General features: G+C 49.3%; 1 protein-coding gene across 1 annotated transcript in view; it reads left to right on the top strand.

Annotated features, from left to right (window-relative positions):
* LOC142243239 (polypeptide N-acetylgalactosaminyltransferase 12-like) overlaps positions 1-14,136 on the top strand; it is an 87,585-nt gene that overhangs the window by 42,578 nt on the left and 30,871 nt on the right. The window contains exon 2 of the mRNA XM_075314919.1: positions 11,191-11,360. Within this exon, the coding sequence (XP_075171034.1) occupies positions 11,191-11,360 (170 nt within the window). The remainder of the gene's footprint in view (positions 1-11,190; positions 11,361-14,136) is intronic.

Raw genomic sequence — 14,136 nt, forward strand, 5'->3', positions numbered from 1 at the left:
GAATCACTTAATCATAAAGAACCATTTCTATTTTTCTAATGCGTACACAAAAAACATTGTTTTCACGCACAACTTATGGAGCGTTTGGCCATCGTTTTTGCTTAAAAACCCCAAAACACTGGTGGTTTTCTATTTTTCAGTCGAGTGAGGGAAAAAGAGTACATTACTTACCGGTAATGGGATTTTCCTGAGTCCACGACAGCACCCACGAGAGAGGGATCCGCCCCCTTCAGGACAGGAAACCTACAGATAAAAAAGGGGCAGTCCCCCTCCCTCATCAGTTGGTTGCAGAGAACCGGGAGAGGAACCGCCAATGAATGAATACACAAAAAAAACCAGACCCCAGGACACCAAATGGTGACAAACAAACAAGAAAGGGTAGGGGTGTAAGGGGTGCTGTCGTGGACTCAGGAAAATCCCATTACCGGTAAGTAATGTACTCTTTTCCTTTCGTCACGACAACACCCACGAGAGACTTAGAGAGATGACACTCAGAGGGAGGGAAAAACCACACGAAGGGCCAAGCCTCCAACGGAAGACAGCGGAAGAACAAAGGCCAGCCGGCAAGACGGGAAAATCGGATGGAGAGGTCAGGATACAGCCGTACAATACCACCGAAGGAGACACAGGCCACATCCATCCAAGGAGGAGGCAACTGCCCAGGAGAAGGATCCGACACCGAGGAGGCCAGGGGAACCCGCAGCACCACAGACGAGAGGGGAACAGCAGCCCACAGCCATCGGGACAAGGGACGGCACGCCACGCGAGGATCACCGCCGGAATCCTGAAAGACAAAGAACAAAAAACAAAGACCAACCCCTCCGCCAAGGGGCCGACCTAGCGACACAGACGAGGCCAGAGCCCCCCCCCCCCACGAACAGGCAGCGAAACGAAGAGCGGAGAAGACAGCCTGCGCGGGAAGAAAAAACACCGAAGACACCCGCTCGGCAGAAGAACAATCGGACCGGAACACCGCAAGGCAGGAAAGACCAACGGACAGAGCCGGATAGGCGCGAACACACCCCGCAGAAGCAAGGGCGACCAAGAGATAGCACCGCAACGGACGAGGAGGAGAAGAGACGCAGAGTCGAAGCAGGAAGCCCAAGGCGCCAGGCGGAAGGCCAGGGAGGCGCAAGGCGGCGCAAGGCCAAGGCAGGAAGGACCAACCAGGAGCGCCGCAAGAAGCAAGCCCATACGACCAGGAGGCCCCAAGGCACAGAGTCCAAGAGCCATAGAGGTACAGAGGCACAGAGGCCAAGAGGCCCCAAGGCCCAGAGGCCCAGAGCCCAAGAGTTCCCGAGCCCAAGAGGCACAGAGGCCCTGAGACCAAGAGGCACAGCGTCCAAGAGGCACAGCGTCCAAGAGGCACAGAGGTCAAGCGGCACAGAGGTCAAGCGGCACAGAGGTCAAGCGGCACAGAGGCCAAGCGGCACAGAGGCCCCGAAGCCAAGAGGCCCAGAGGCACGGAGGCACGGAGGACAAGAGGCCCAAAGGCCCGAAGGCCCAGAGCCCAAGAGTTCCCGAGCCCAAGAGGCACAGAGGCCCTGAGACCAAGAGGCACAGAGGCCAAGAGGCACAGCGCCCAAGAGGCACAGCGCCCAAGAGGCACAGAGGCCAAGCGGCACAGAGGCCAAGCGGCACAAAGGTCAAGCGGCACAGAGGTCAAGCGGCACAGAGGCCAAGCGGCACAGAGGCCCCGAAGCCAAGAGGCCCAGAGGCACAGAGGCATAGAGGCACGGAGGCACAGAGGACAAGAGGCCCAGAGGCCCAAAGGCCCGAAGGCCCAGAGTCCAAGAGGGCAAGAGGCCCCGAAACCAAGAGGCAGAGAGGTGAAGAGGCACAGAGGGCAAGAAGCACAGAGGCACGGAGCGGAGGCCAAGAGGCAAGAGGCAATGCGGCATAAGGGCCAAGAGGCACAGAGGCCAAGAGGCACAGAGGCACAGAGGCCAAGAGGCACAGAGGCCAACCGGCACAGAGGCCAAGAGGCACAGAGGCCAACCGGCACAGAGGCCAGACGGCACAGAGGCCAGACGGCACAAAGGCCAGACGGCACAGAGGCCAAACGGCACAGCGGCCAAGAGGCACAGAGGCCAAACGGCACAGCGGCCAAGAGGCACAGAGGCCAAGAGGCACAGAGGCCAAGAGGCACAGAGGCCAAGAGGCACAGAGGCCCAAGGGCCAAAACGACAAAGGCCAAGAGGCACAGAGGCCAAGAGGCACAGAAGCATAGAGGCCGGAGCCAGGAGGCCCAAGCCAGCAGGTACAGAGACCAAGAAGGCATAGAGGCCAAGAAGGCACAGATGTCCAGAAAGCACAGAGGCCAAGAAGGCACAGAGGCCAAGAGGCACAAAGGCCCAGAGGCACAGAGGCACAAGGTCGGAGCCAAGAGGCACATAGGCCAAGAGACCAAGAGGCACAGAGGCCGGGCACAGCAGGCACAGAGGCACGGGGCCGGGAGGCCCAGAAGCCAAGAAAGGCACAGAAGCCAAGACGGCACAGAGACCAATAAGCTAAGAGGCACAGAAGGTCAAGAGGCACAGAAGGTCAAGAGGCACAGAGGCCAAGAGACACAGAGGCCCGAGCCAGAAGGCACAGAGGCATGGGGCCAGGAGGCCCAGAGGCCCGGAACCACACAGAGGCCCGGAAGGCACACAGAGGCCCGGAAGGCACACAGAGGCCCGGAAGGCACACAGAGGCCCGGAAGGCACACAGAGGCCCGGAAGGCCCACAGAGGCCCGGAAGGCCCACAGAGGCCCTACAGGCCCACAGAGGCCCTACAGGCCCACAGAGGCCCGGAAGCCACACCGAGGCCAGGCAGTCACACCGAGGCCAGGGAGCCACACAGAGGCCAGGGAGCCACACAGAGGCCAGGCAGCCACAGAGACCAGGAACCCGAGAGGCCAGAGGCACCGAGGCAGGAGGCATGAGGCCAGGAGGCAACCGAGGCGCGTGGCCAGGAGCCCAAGGCGCAGCGACAGTACACATAGAGGCCCGAAGGCAGGAGGCACCGAGGCCCGGAGGTACACAGACCCCAGGCCAAGAAGGCACAGAGGCCCGAGGCCAGAAGGCACAGAGGCCCGAGGCCAGAAGGCACAGAGGCCCGAGGCCAGAAGGCACAGAGGCCCGAGGCCAGAAGGCACAGAGACCCGAGGCCAGAAGGCACAGAGGCCCGAGGTCAGAAGGTATAGCGGCCCCAAGGCCAGGAAGCACAGTGGGCAAGGGCAAGGATGAACAGCGGCCCCAGGCCAGGAGGCACCAAGGGCAGGCAACACAGAGGGCCAAGGCCATGAGGTACAAGGGACCAAGGGCAGGCAGCATAGAGGAAAAGAGGCACAAACCAGGAAGCACGCGGCCCGGAAACATGAGGCCGAGAGACACAGAGTCTCGAGGCCAGGAGGCCCGGGTCACTACGACCGAAGGCGCAAAGGCCAGAAGGCTCAGAGGCTGGGAGGGCCCGAGGCCCGGAGGACCCGAGACCAGAAGACAGGAGGCCCAGAGGACACAGAGGCCACAGAGACCAGGAGGCTCAGGAGCCACCGAGGTCAGGAGACCCAGTGTCACAGGAGCCCGGAGGCCACAGGGACCAGGAGGGCACATAGGCTCCAGAGGCCAAGAATCTACAGAGGCCAGGAACCCACAGGGGGCCATCACGAGTCCATAGAGTCCACAGGAGCCTACAGGGGTCACAGGGGCCAGGAGTCCATAGAGGCCACGAGGGCCAGGAGTCTGAGAGGCCACGAGGGCCAGGAGTCCACAGAGGCCACGAGGACCAGGAGTCCACAGAGGCCACGAGGGCCAGGAGTCCACAGATGCCACGAGGGCCAGTAGTCCACAGAGGATACAGTGGCCCGGAGTCTACAGAAGCCGTACAGGGGCCCTGAGTCCATAGAGGGCACGAGGGCCAGGAGTCTCAGAAAGGCCACAAGGGCCAGGAGTCCACAGGGGCCACGAGGGCCCGGAGGCCACGAGGGCCCGGAGTCCACAGAGGCCACGAGGGCCAGGAGTCCACAGAGGCTACCAGAGTCTACAGAAGCCTTACAGGGGCCATGAGTCCACGGAGGCACAGGGTGCCAGGCAAACACAGGGGTTACAGGGGCCCCCCGGCCATGCGTCAAAAACCAGCTCCTAAGTTCCACGCACCGACCCCGGACGAGCGCATCAGGACTCCGGGACGATCCTCCTTGCACTACCGGGACACCGCTGGAGACAGAGCGGGGACGCGGCCCCGGACACAGCGCACCCGCCGTGCAACCGGAGGCGCCGCCCGCTCCACAGAGAGGCGCCGGCCGCCGAGCACCGTACAGCAACTTACCCCGCGTCCAGCACAGGAAGGAGGGATCCACGGCCTTCCAAGGAACCTGCCCGGTCCACTCCCCCGGAAGCGCTCCAGTGCACTTCCGGGTCACGGCAGCAGAGAGCGCGCGGACACGGCAGGGTCCCCCCTGCCGTCCACAGAGCCAGGCGCGCGCAGGTGCCGGCGTCATTACCCCGGAGGCAAAGCCGAACCAAGGGGAAGAGGACGAGGCGCACCGGAGGACGGAGTCCACGAGGGGAGCTCCACCGACCGTGCTTCTGGACCTAGAGCTCCGCCGTTCCCACAGAGACCGCACGGACTCAACCGGACCCAGGTACTGTAGGTTCCTCTCCATTCAGGACAGGAAACCAACTGATGAGGGAGGGGGACTGCCCCTTTTTTATCTGTAGGTTTCCTGTCCTGAAGGGGGCGGATCCCTCTCTCGTGGGTGCTGTCGTGACGAAAGGAAAAAAGGGGAATAGAAAATTACATTAAATACAACCCAAAACCATAAAAATTTCAGAACCGCGCCTTCCTTAAAAACTAAAAACAATCTCCCATACGCCACCATAGCTGCTAAATTTAATCTCCCTGGCAATTCCCAATATCGGTATTTACAAGTTAGACACCTGATGCACTCCCTTTTTACCTCCTTAGAAGTCTCTACCCCTACACTTTTTGAGAGATTGTGCAGAGCTGGGGCCTCTACTAAAGGCCTCATCTCCGATATATATCGTATTTTAATTACCCCGTGCCCAGAAGACAAGCCAAATCATACATATATGAGGAAATGGGAAGATTTCCTTGGTGAGTCCATTCCCTTGTGTATGTGGAAGCGGATCTGGGATACGGCCTCTAAGACATCCTCATGCTATGTCTATAAGGAAAATCAGTATAAATTACTTATGTATTGGTATCACACCCCATCATTACTACATAAACTAAACCCAGCTATACCTGACAATTGTTGGAGGTGTGGAGCCACAGGAGGAGACATACCGCACATATTCTGGGTATGCCCCAATATCCAGTGTTTTGGAGGTTGGTGCAATCTCTTATTTATAAAGTAACTAACCTTCGGATTCCCCTGGATCCTAAATTCTATTTATTAAATATACCACTTGCTCAGCTGGGGAAAAGAGTGAAGCGGTTACTATTACACATGACCACAGCAGCTAGATGTCTAATTGCCCGTAACTGGAGGTTGGCCCATCCACCCTCACTTACAGATCTCCAATCTCGGATCCAAGATGTGAGAAGGATGGAGTATTTATCTGCCCTGTCAAATAACACAGTAGATCTTTTTGAGAGTGTTTGGTCACTTTGGGATACTTATTGGGCCAACAAAGAATAACAGTGAAGTACGGCCTTGATGGAAGCCTGTTATGCTCACCCTCCCCAATCCATCCCCCCTCCCTTATGTTTCCCTGTCTAGTATTGTATTGTTCGTCTTGTCATATTCCCTGTTTTCAGTGTATTAGTGGATAATATGGATACTGATTTCTGGTTTACAGTTATTGCTAACAAGCTTGTGAGACATATCTATGCATCCATGTACTTTTTTTGTATCTGTTCTAAAAACTTAATAAAACATTCAGTTATAAAAAAAAAAACTAAAAACAAAACAAACAAAAAAAACAAATGCCAGTATCTAAAACTGTTAGAAGAAACACTTGGAAAACAACCCAAAAGATACCTCAAGGAAAAAAAAAAAACTTTCCTGAAGTGTCTTTTGCTTGAAAAACGTAGCGTGTTCGCCAGACTTCAAAAGACGTTATGTACACACGGCCTGATAAGTGGGGAATCAGGCAATTTCTTCTAATTAGAGGTATTCTAGAGCAGGGGTCTCAAACTCAGCTGGGTTTATGGGCCGCACATAGAAAGTGACATTCTTATTGGTACCATTTTTTTTTATTTTTTTTATATACACCTCTTGGATCACTATTTTTGAACATTTTTGGCTGGTTTATGATAACAAATGTGCACCTTTTTTTTTTTTTTTTTTTTTTTTTTTAAGTATAAGAACAAAAAAAATAAAACATTTTTAATGGTGAAAAAAATTCATGCTTTTTTATTTATTTTTGTTTTGTTACATTTTTATCCCCTTTTTTTGTGAGTCATTTGTTTTTCAATTAGCACCATATAGTAATTTTGGCCAGCATCTTGTAGTAATGGTCCCATGCTGGTTCTCATCTTTTAGTAATGTACCCATCCTGTTCCCCTTCTTGTAGTACATTGCCCATCCTTATCCCCATCCTGTAGTAATGTGTTCATCCTTGTCCTCATCCTGTAGTAATATGCAATCATTGTCCCCATCCTAGGGATGTGCCCATCATTGTCTCCTTCTTGTAGTAATGTGCCCCATCCTGGTCCCCATCCTGTGATAATGTGCCCCATCCTTGTCTCCGTTCTGTAGTAATATGCCCAACCTTGTCCCCATTCTGTAGTAGTGTGCCCATCCTTGTCCCCACTCTGTAGTAGTGTGCCCATCCTTGTCCCCACTCTTTAGTAGTGTGCCCATCCTTGTCCCCATTCTGTAGTAGTGTGCCCATCCTTGTCCTCTTCATGTAGCAATGTCCCCTTTACTGGTCCATCCTGTAGTAATGGCCCCTATTGTGCCATTCTTCACACACACAAACACACACACACATTCTCACCTGTGCTCCGTTCCCACTTGCGGCCCACAGTTCCACACTCCCTTTGATGATCGCAGCCGGTGCTGGGGCCTGTCATCATTGGCGTTTTATTTCGGAATGCAAGTTTTGCCGGTCCTGCGTAGAATCAAGCTCTCTGAAAAGCTTTTCCAGCCGCCAGCTAATCAGAGGCCAGGAGGTGATGTCATACACACCACCTGCTGGCCTCTGATTGATTGGCCGTCGCATGCCATTGGAATAGCTTGTTCAGAGAGCTTGCCTTTGCGCAGCGCCGGCAAAACATTCATCCTGAAGCAAAGCAGTGGACTGTGGTGGCCGTGATCGGCAAGAGAACTGTGGACCTCGAGGCAGCCTGAAGGGCCACATGCGGCCCGTAGGCCACGTGTTTGAGACCTCAACTTTGCTGGGTCCAACTCTAAACTGCATCTTTCTGGGCTTCTTAAAAACCTACACAGGATCAGCAGGAGACATATATGTAATATCAAAAACATATGTATGTTTAATTACTCTTTTAATTGATCCAAATGAATGTGAATGCTCCTTTTCACGTGTAGTTGTAATTGAATAACTGTGATAAAGTACAAGCTGCTCGGGCCTGGAGAGCAATGTATAGTATGACGCAGGTAGGATTGAGTTTCCTGCTCATTGTGTTAAATATTGCCAAGGTTCATTTAAAAGCATCCTTGTTATTTGCGATACAAAGTTTCTCTATATTATACCACTAGCACATACACTGGGTGTGTGAATGCATCTGTTTCAGGGTTTTTTCCCATTCAATTTTACCTACTAGTCTCAAATTTGTCAGCTGGATTTCACAACCCAAAATATTTAGGTGCACGTGTAAGTCTTTCAAAGACAAGTCCAGCAATACCTGCACCTAGACAGACAGTCTGTTCCGTTGTTAGTGAGAAATCAGTGTTTGAATTAATATGCAAATTAATCTGTAGCTCTGAAGTCTGTCACTCCAGCTCTATTCCACGCCCCACGCTACTTCCTGCTGCTTGGTTGATGGCTCACTTACCTGAAGTCACGCATACTGGCTGTCAGTCAAGCCATAGGAGGCGTCTCTGGGCTGGGAATAGAGCTGTGGTGACCTCTTTTGCTGTTAAGACTCATTTCCTATGAATGCTGGCAGAGCGCCGGCGTTCATCGATCAGTATTTTTGCTGCTCAGAGGGATGCTGAAGCATCACTCTGAACAGCAGAAACAATCGAATAGTGCAGTTATAAACTCCACTAATGGGATTAGTAAAATCGATTTTAAAAATGTAAAAAAAAAAAGTTTTAAACATACGTATGTAAAAAAAAACCCCTAAAAGTACAAATTCAGAAATGCCTGATTTATCAAAATATAAAATCGATTAATCTGATTGGTAAACGGCGTAGCGAGAAAAATTATCAAAACTCCATAACTACATTTTTTCTTTTTTGGTCTCCATAACATTTTATAACAGGCAATCAAAAGATCACATCTACCCAAAAATGGTATGACTAAAAATGTCAGCTCAAGAAACAAAAAAAAGTAATCACTGAGCCCCAGATCCCGAAAAATGAGAACACTCCGGGTCTCGCAAAATGGCGACAAAGGCACATTTTTTCCCCACAAATTTCCGAGTTTTTTTTTAACCACTTAGATAAAAGTAAAACTTTACATGGATGTGTACCGCCCCGGGGCTCGGCCGGCTGCCGAGCCGCTCGGATCCGGGCTCGTCGGTGGGTGGCTCGAGCTCCTCCCGGACCCAGGGGGTCACGTCGCTCTGAAAGGATGCTGGCGCTACGTGAGGAATGGTGTTCGGTGGGGAGGTCCACGGCCGAGGCCGCGGTTGTTTTTGGGGGTTAAGTTCGTGACGCCACCCACAGGTTGTGGTGAACGGATGGACACCACCGCTGCCGTTGACTAGGCTCCCGGGGACGGTGTTGCGCAGCTTGGTGTTGACCCCTCCGTGGGTAGGGGGTGATGGTCCCGGGGGCCCGAGGGAGATGCTGAGGCGGGAGGATGGATGCATGCTGGCGTGTCGGTGCGGCGCGGTGTGCGGCCCGAGGGCACTGTTGTACTCACTATTACAGACACACTGGAGTCTCTGGTAAACCAAACAAGATGATGGACGGTGCCCGCAGCCGGCTGCTCTTCTCCCCTTTTTCAGGTTGGTGGTTTCCGTCTTTCTCCTGCACCTCACTTTTAGTAGAATGGTGACTCCTATGTCTGAGCAACGGTAGTCCGCTCCCCAGCTTTGTGTGTGCCGGTAGAGACCATTTGCCCGCAGACGCTGGCCCGTGGGATCTCGATGCCTGGGCGGTGGCTTTCTACCCCTCTGCTTGGCCTGTTGTCTTCACTTGGGTCTTGGGTGGGAAATGACCTAAAGTCCAGACCCCAATCAGTGAATTCGACTCGGTCCAGTGGGTTCCGGGCCTCGTACTGGGTCTGAGTACCCCTTCTGGTGCTCCGGTTTCCAATCGGTTCCAAGGTTCGTTACCGGCGGGCCACTACCCGGTCCCGGTCCCTTACGGTTCCACCGGCTGTAATCCCAGCTCCTGCAGGCGGCCACCACAGTCTCCCTCCTGGCTACAAGGTATCCGGATTCCGACCCAGATCCCTGACAGACGTCTACACTTTGCTACCACTCTCCTCCACTCCTGTCACTGATCTGCCTGTTTTTCCCGCATCAGGCTCTCTGAACTCCTGGGTGGGCGTGGCCAACCACCTGGCTCCGCCCCCGGGTGTGGACATCAGAACCTGAGAGGGGCGACTCAGGGTTTGAAGGTTGGCTGCTGGTACCTTTTTAGGGGAAGGTGTTTGCGTAAGGGCCTACCTGTGACTACCTGGGTTGTCCAGGGTGTCACATCTGTATCTAAGAACTTGTACTGTCCTGTGGAATCATATTGTCAGGTCAGTTTTACCATATAGTGAACATTATAAATAAAAAATAAAAAAAAACAACAAAAAAACATCATGGGATTGCACTTTTTTGCAATTTCATCGCACTTGGAGTTTGCTTTCCATTTTCCAATACATTATGTGGCAAAATGAATGGTGTCATTCAAAAGTACAATTTGTCCCACAAAAAAAAAAAATCCTCCTCCTGTGGCTATATTAACGGAAAAATAAAAAGGTATGACTCTTGGAAGAAGGGAAGGAAAAAATGAAAACGGAAAATCGCCTGGGGCTGAAGGGGCTAAAGGTATTGTTGGACTTTGACTTTTGTCTTTTGATAGAGCTACATTCACATATAAAAAATCCTGGTGACCGATTCCACATAATGCAGGCCTCAAGTCCAACATAACAATCTGACCACAGAAAGCAAATGTATGGTACAGATGCCTGGTGCGCTAGAAAGCTCCTTTCCACCATTCCTTCATTCTGGAGACCCACTTGCCTGTACACAACATTGCTGCTATGTTCTCAGGCTAACCAATGCTCCACATGTTTGAAAGGCTGAGCAATGTACAGTATGTCCTTAGGCTTGATTCTTTGTTCTTACATGAGATAATGCCTGTTAGAAGCTTATTGAGCCCATTGAAATCAAGCACTCTGAGCAGTGATGATATGTGTATGGGGATTTGTGGGCAGGAGGTAATGGCGGACAGCGATCATGGTGCATGACACCTTTTACTCCAATATAAATCTTATTTATAGATTGTCCAATGATTTCCAGTTGTTTTACATTTAGCTTAGATCTTATTTTAATTTTTTGTCCAATGCAGACAATATCCTGTTGCAATGCCTTGTTTGTTATCCATTTTCTTTACGTAGACTAAACAGGAGATTTTACAGGATGCCAAAGTTTGATGTAAACCTACACTAACACCTTTTTTCCAATTAGAATATCATTAAAGGAATGTCCGGTTTAATGATATTGATGACCTATTAGGTCATCAAATTCAGATCATGGCACACCTACCTATCAGCCATTATTGGTGGATGGAGCGGAACACCACAGCTCCTATTCAATAGAATGGGAACTGTTCTGCAGGTTACATAGCAGCCACTACATAATGACTGGAGAGCGCTGTTCACTATTTCCATCCATCCAGAGGTGATCACCGCTGGCCCAACACTGGGCACATCCACCGATCCGATATTGATGACCCATCTTGTGGACAAGCCAAACGATATCATTAATACAAACAACCTCTTTAATAATTATATACCTCTCCTAGGTATTTGTTTAAATGGACAAAATACACATGTAAACTTAAAAACCTTTTTTCCAGTGTATACTGATGTTACATTTTATGCTTACAGGTGTGGAACCGTGAAATATGACTACTATAGATTACCCAGGACATCTGTTGTCATTGCTTTTTACAATGAGGCCTGGACAACACTTCTACGGACAGTGTACAGTGTCCTGGAAACTTCTCCAGACATCCTCCTTGAGGAAATTATTCTTGTTGATGACTACAGTGATAAAGGTACGGAACAAGTATTACTTGTGCAATACACTTCTTTAGCCTTAAAAGGAAAATAATATATATTGTAATATAATAGTCAGACGTGAAGGCAATTTGTAACCAGACATTTTTATGGATATCATGCCTGTATTACTCAAAAAATGCCAACGTCCACTTTACCCATTTCTTAAGATTGTATCAGCCAGAAAAGACTCCCATGACCTCAGGCTTGGTCACACTGCTTCCTCATACTACTTTGTAGCAGTCACATCAGATGATATAACTCAGCCAATCAGGGGGAACTATTATAGCCCCTCCTGTTGCATTTCAGTTACACACTTTTTTTCATGCAGAGGCAAGCAGCAAGCCAACACAATAATTCTTAGAGAAGAAATAAACCTAAACTCAGTGTCTGTCAGAGAAAGTGTGCTTGCTACAAGCGACTGTACTGAGTTTTTGCATTTTTTGTTCAGCCCTTTTTTTTTTCTAAGTGGAAAATAATTTTTAAAAATAAAATGTAAACCAACAAAAATATTTAACTATCATAAAGACAAGAAATCCACTGTTACAAATATAAAAATGTAAGGTATTTACAGTAGTTGTTTTTGATCAAAAATGTAAAAAGCATCAACCACAACAAGGTGACTTCATGGATGGATTCCTTATTTATGGTGTAACACAGAATACCTGCACTTCCTTTTAGACCCGGTGTCTGAGTCTCCAGCAGTTGCATCAAAAAATCCTAATTAAAACTGAAAATCCTGCATGGAAACGGATGCTCATAGAATATACAAGCCACATTAACCTAATTATATCTATTATAGTAGTTTTGTTGTTGTAATAAAATAATTAGTATTGAAAAAGTCAGAGGCTGCCTGATATTTAGTCCTTTTTGAGATGTGGTATTTAATGAGAAGATTCAATATGGTTCTCTGTTAAACAGGCACTTTGTTTGTTTTTCACCACTGAAGTGGTGCTTCTAATCTAAGGTCCCTGACCATAGTATTATACTTGCCCACCAAAGTCATCACCTATTATTGGCGCCGTGCTTGACCCATGGGGCCATCTTGTGACCGCAACTTCTGGAAGTCAGAGGAAGCGCTCAGTGCAAGTCTGTGAGGGCAGAATGATGCTTTCATAGATCTGAATTGAAACGTGACGTCTGGCTCACTCTAGCAAACACTGGAAAGATGTGGCAAGTCATAAACTGCTGGAGATCTATAGGAGTAGTGGCGGTAGAAGGTGAAGATGATGTTGAAGACTAAGTGCAAGAGGAACTTAGATTAGAAGCACCACTCCAGCTGTAAAGTAAAAAAATATGCTGGACTGGTGCTTTAAATAATTTCCTAATGTCATCTCCCCCTTGTATTGGTTTATGAACCTTCTCAATATCTCCAGAATGTGAATGAGTTCATATTGCCACCATAAGCTGAAGTAAAAAGCTTCGAGCCTGTGGATGCTTCTGTAGCATTGGGGCTTATTTATGGAGTTCGATGAATTGTGTCTACTCCTGACTTTTAGAGGCCCCATTGTACCGCCGACGTATTGTATAGTACATTTAGTGCATTTAAAGGGAACCTGTCACCACTTTTTTTGCCTATAGGTTGCGGCCACCACCACCGGGCTCTTATATACAGCATTCTAACATGCTGTATATAAGAGCCCAAGCCACTGTGAGAACATAAAAAACACTTTATAATACTTGCCTAACGGTCGCGCAGTTGGTCATATGGGCGTCTCCGTTGTCCGGTGCGGGCGGCTCCTCTTTCGGCCATCTTTGTCCTCCTTCTGAAGCCTGTGTGCATGACGCGTCTACATCATACACACTCGCTGGTCCTGCGCAGGCGCACTAAAATACTTTGATCCGCCCTGCTCAGGGCAGATCAAAGTGCCTGCTCAGGACCTGAATGCCGGCGAGTGTGGATGACGTCAGACGCGTCATGCACTGCAGCTAGAGAAGGAGAAAAAGGAGCCAGCACGATCTGAAAATGGCATGCATCATATAAAAAGTGCAAATTCACAGATTTATTCCAACTGTACTATAATAAAAAAATGAGATTTTTAGCAAATAATTGATCAATTCTTTGAGCCACCCCTGCCAGCTAGAGAAGGAGAACAAAGATGGCCAAAAGAGGTGGCACAGGAGAACGGAGACGCCCATATGGCAACTGCGCGACCGTTGGGTAAGTATTATAAAGTGTTTTTTATGTTTTCACAGCGACATGGACTCTTATATACAGCATGGTAGAATACTGTATATAAGAGCCCTGTGGTGGTGGCCTCAGCTTATAGCCAAAAAAGCGTTGACAGGTTCCCTTTAATTAGATGGACATTTTGTGAGCTGTTACAATTGATGTAGTTACTGATACGGAATAGTTATCATGTACAGATGAGGAGCATATGTACTGTTTTTTTTACATATTTACAAGCCTTGCACGTATTAAACACGTATCAAAGAGTTTTCTTTATTTTCATGACTCTGAAAATTTTAGATTCACATTGAAGGCATCAAAACTATGAATTAACACATGTGGAATGAAATTCTTAACAAAAAAATGTGAAACGACTGAAAATATGTCTTATATTCTAGTTTCTTCAAAGTAGCCACCTTTTTGCTTTGATTATTGCTTTGCACACTCTTGGCATTCTGTTGATGAGCTTCAAGAGGTAGTCACCGGAAATGCTTTTCACTTCACAGGTGTGCCCTGTCACGTTTAATAAGTGGGATTTCTTGCCTTATAAATGGGGTTGGGACCATCAGTTGTGCAGACGTCTGGTGGATACACGGCTGATAGTC

This window comes from Anomaloglossus baeobatrachus, chromosome 6 (genome assembly GCF_048569485.1).
Source record: "Anomaloglossus baeobatrachus isolate aAnoBae1 chromosome 6, aAnoBae1.hap1, whole genome shotgun sequence".
Taxonomy (NCBI): Eukaryota; Metazoa; Chordata; class Amphibia; order Anura; family Aromobatidae; genus Anomaloglossus; species Anomaloglossus baeobatrachus.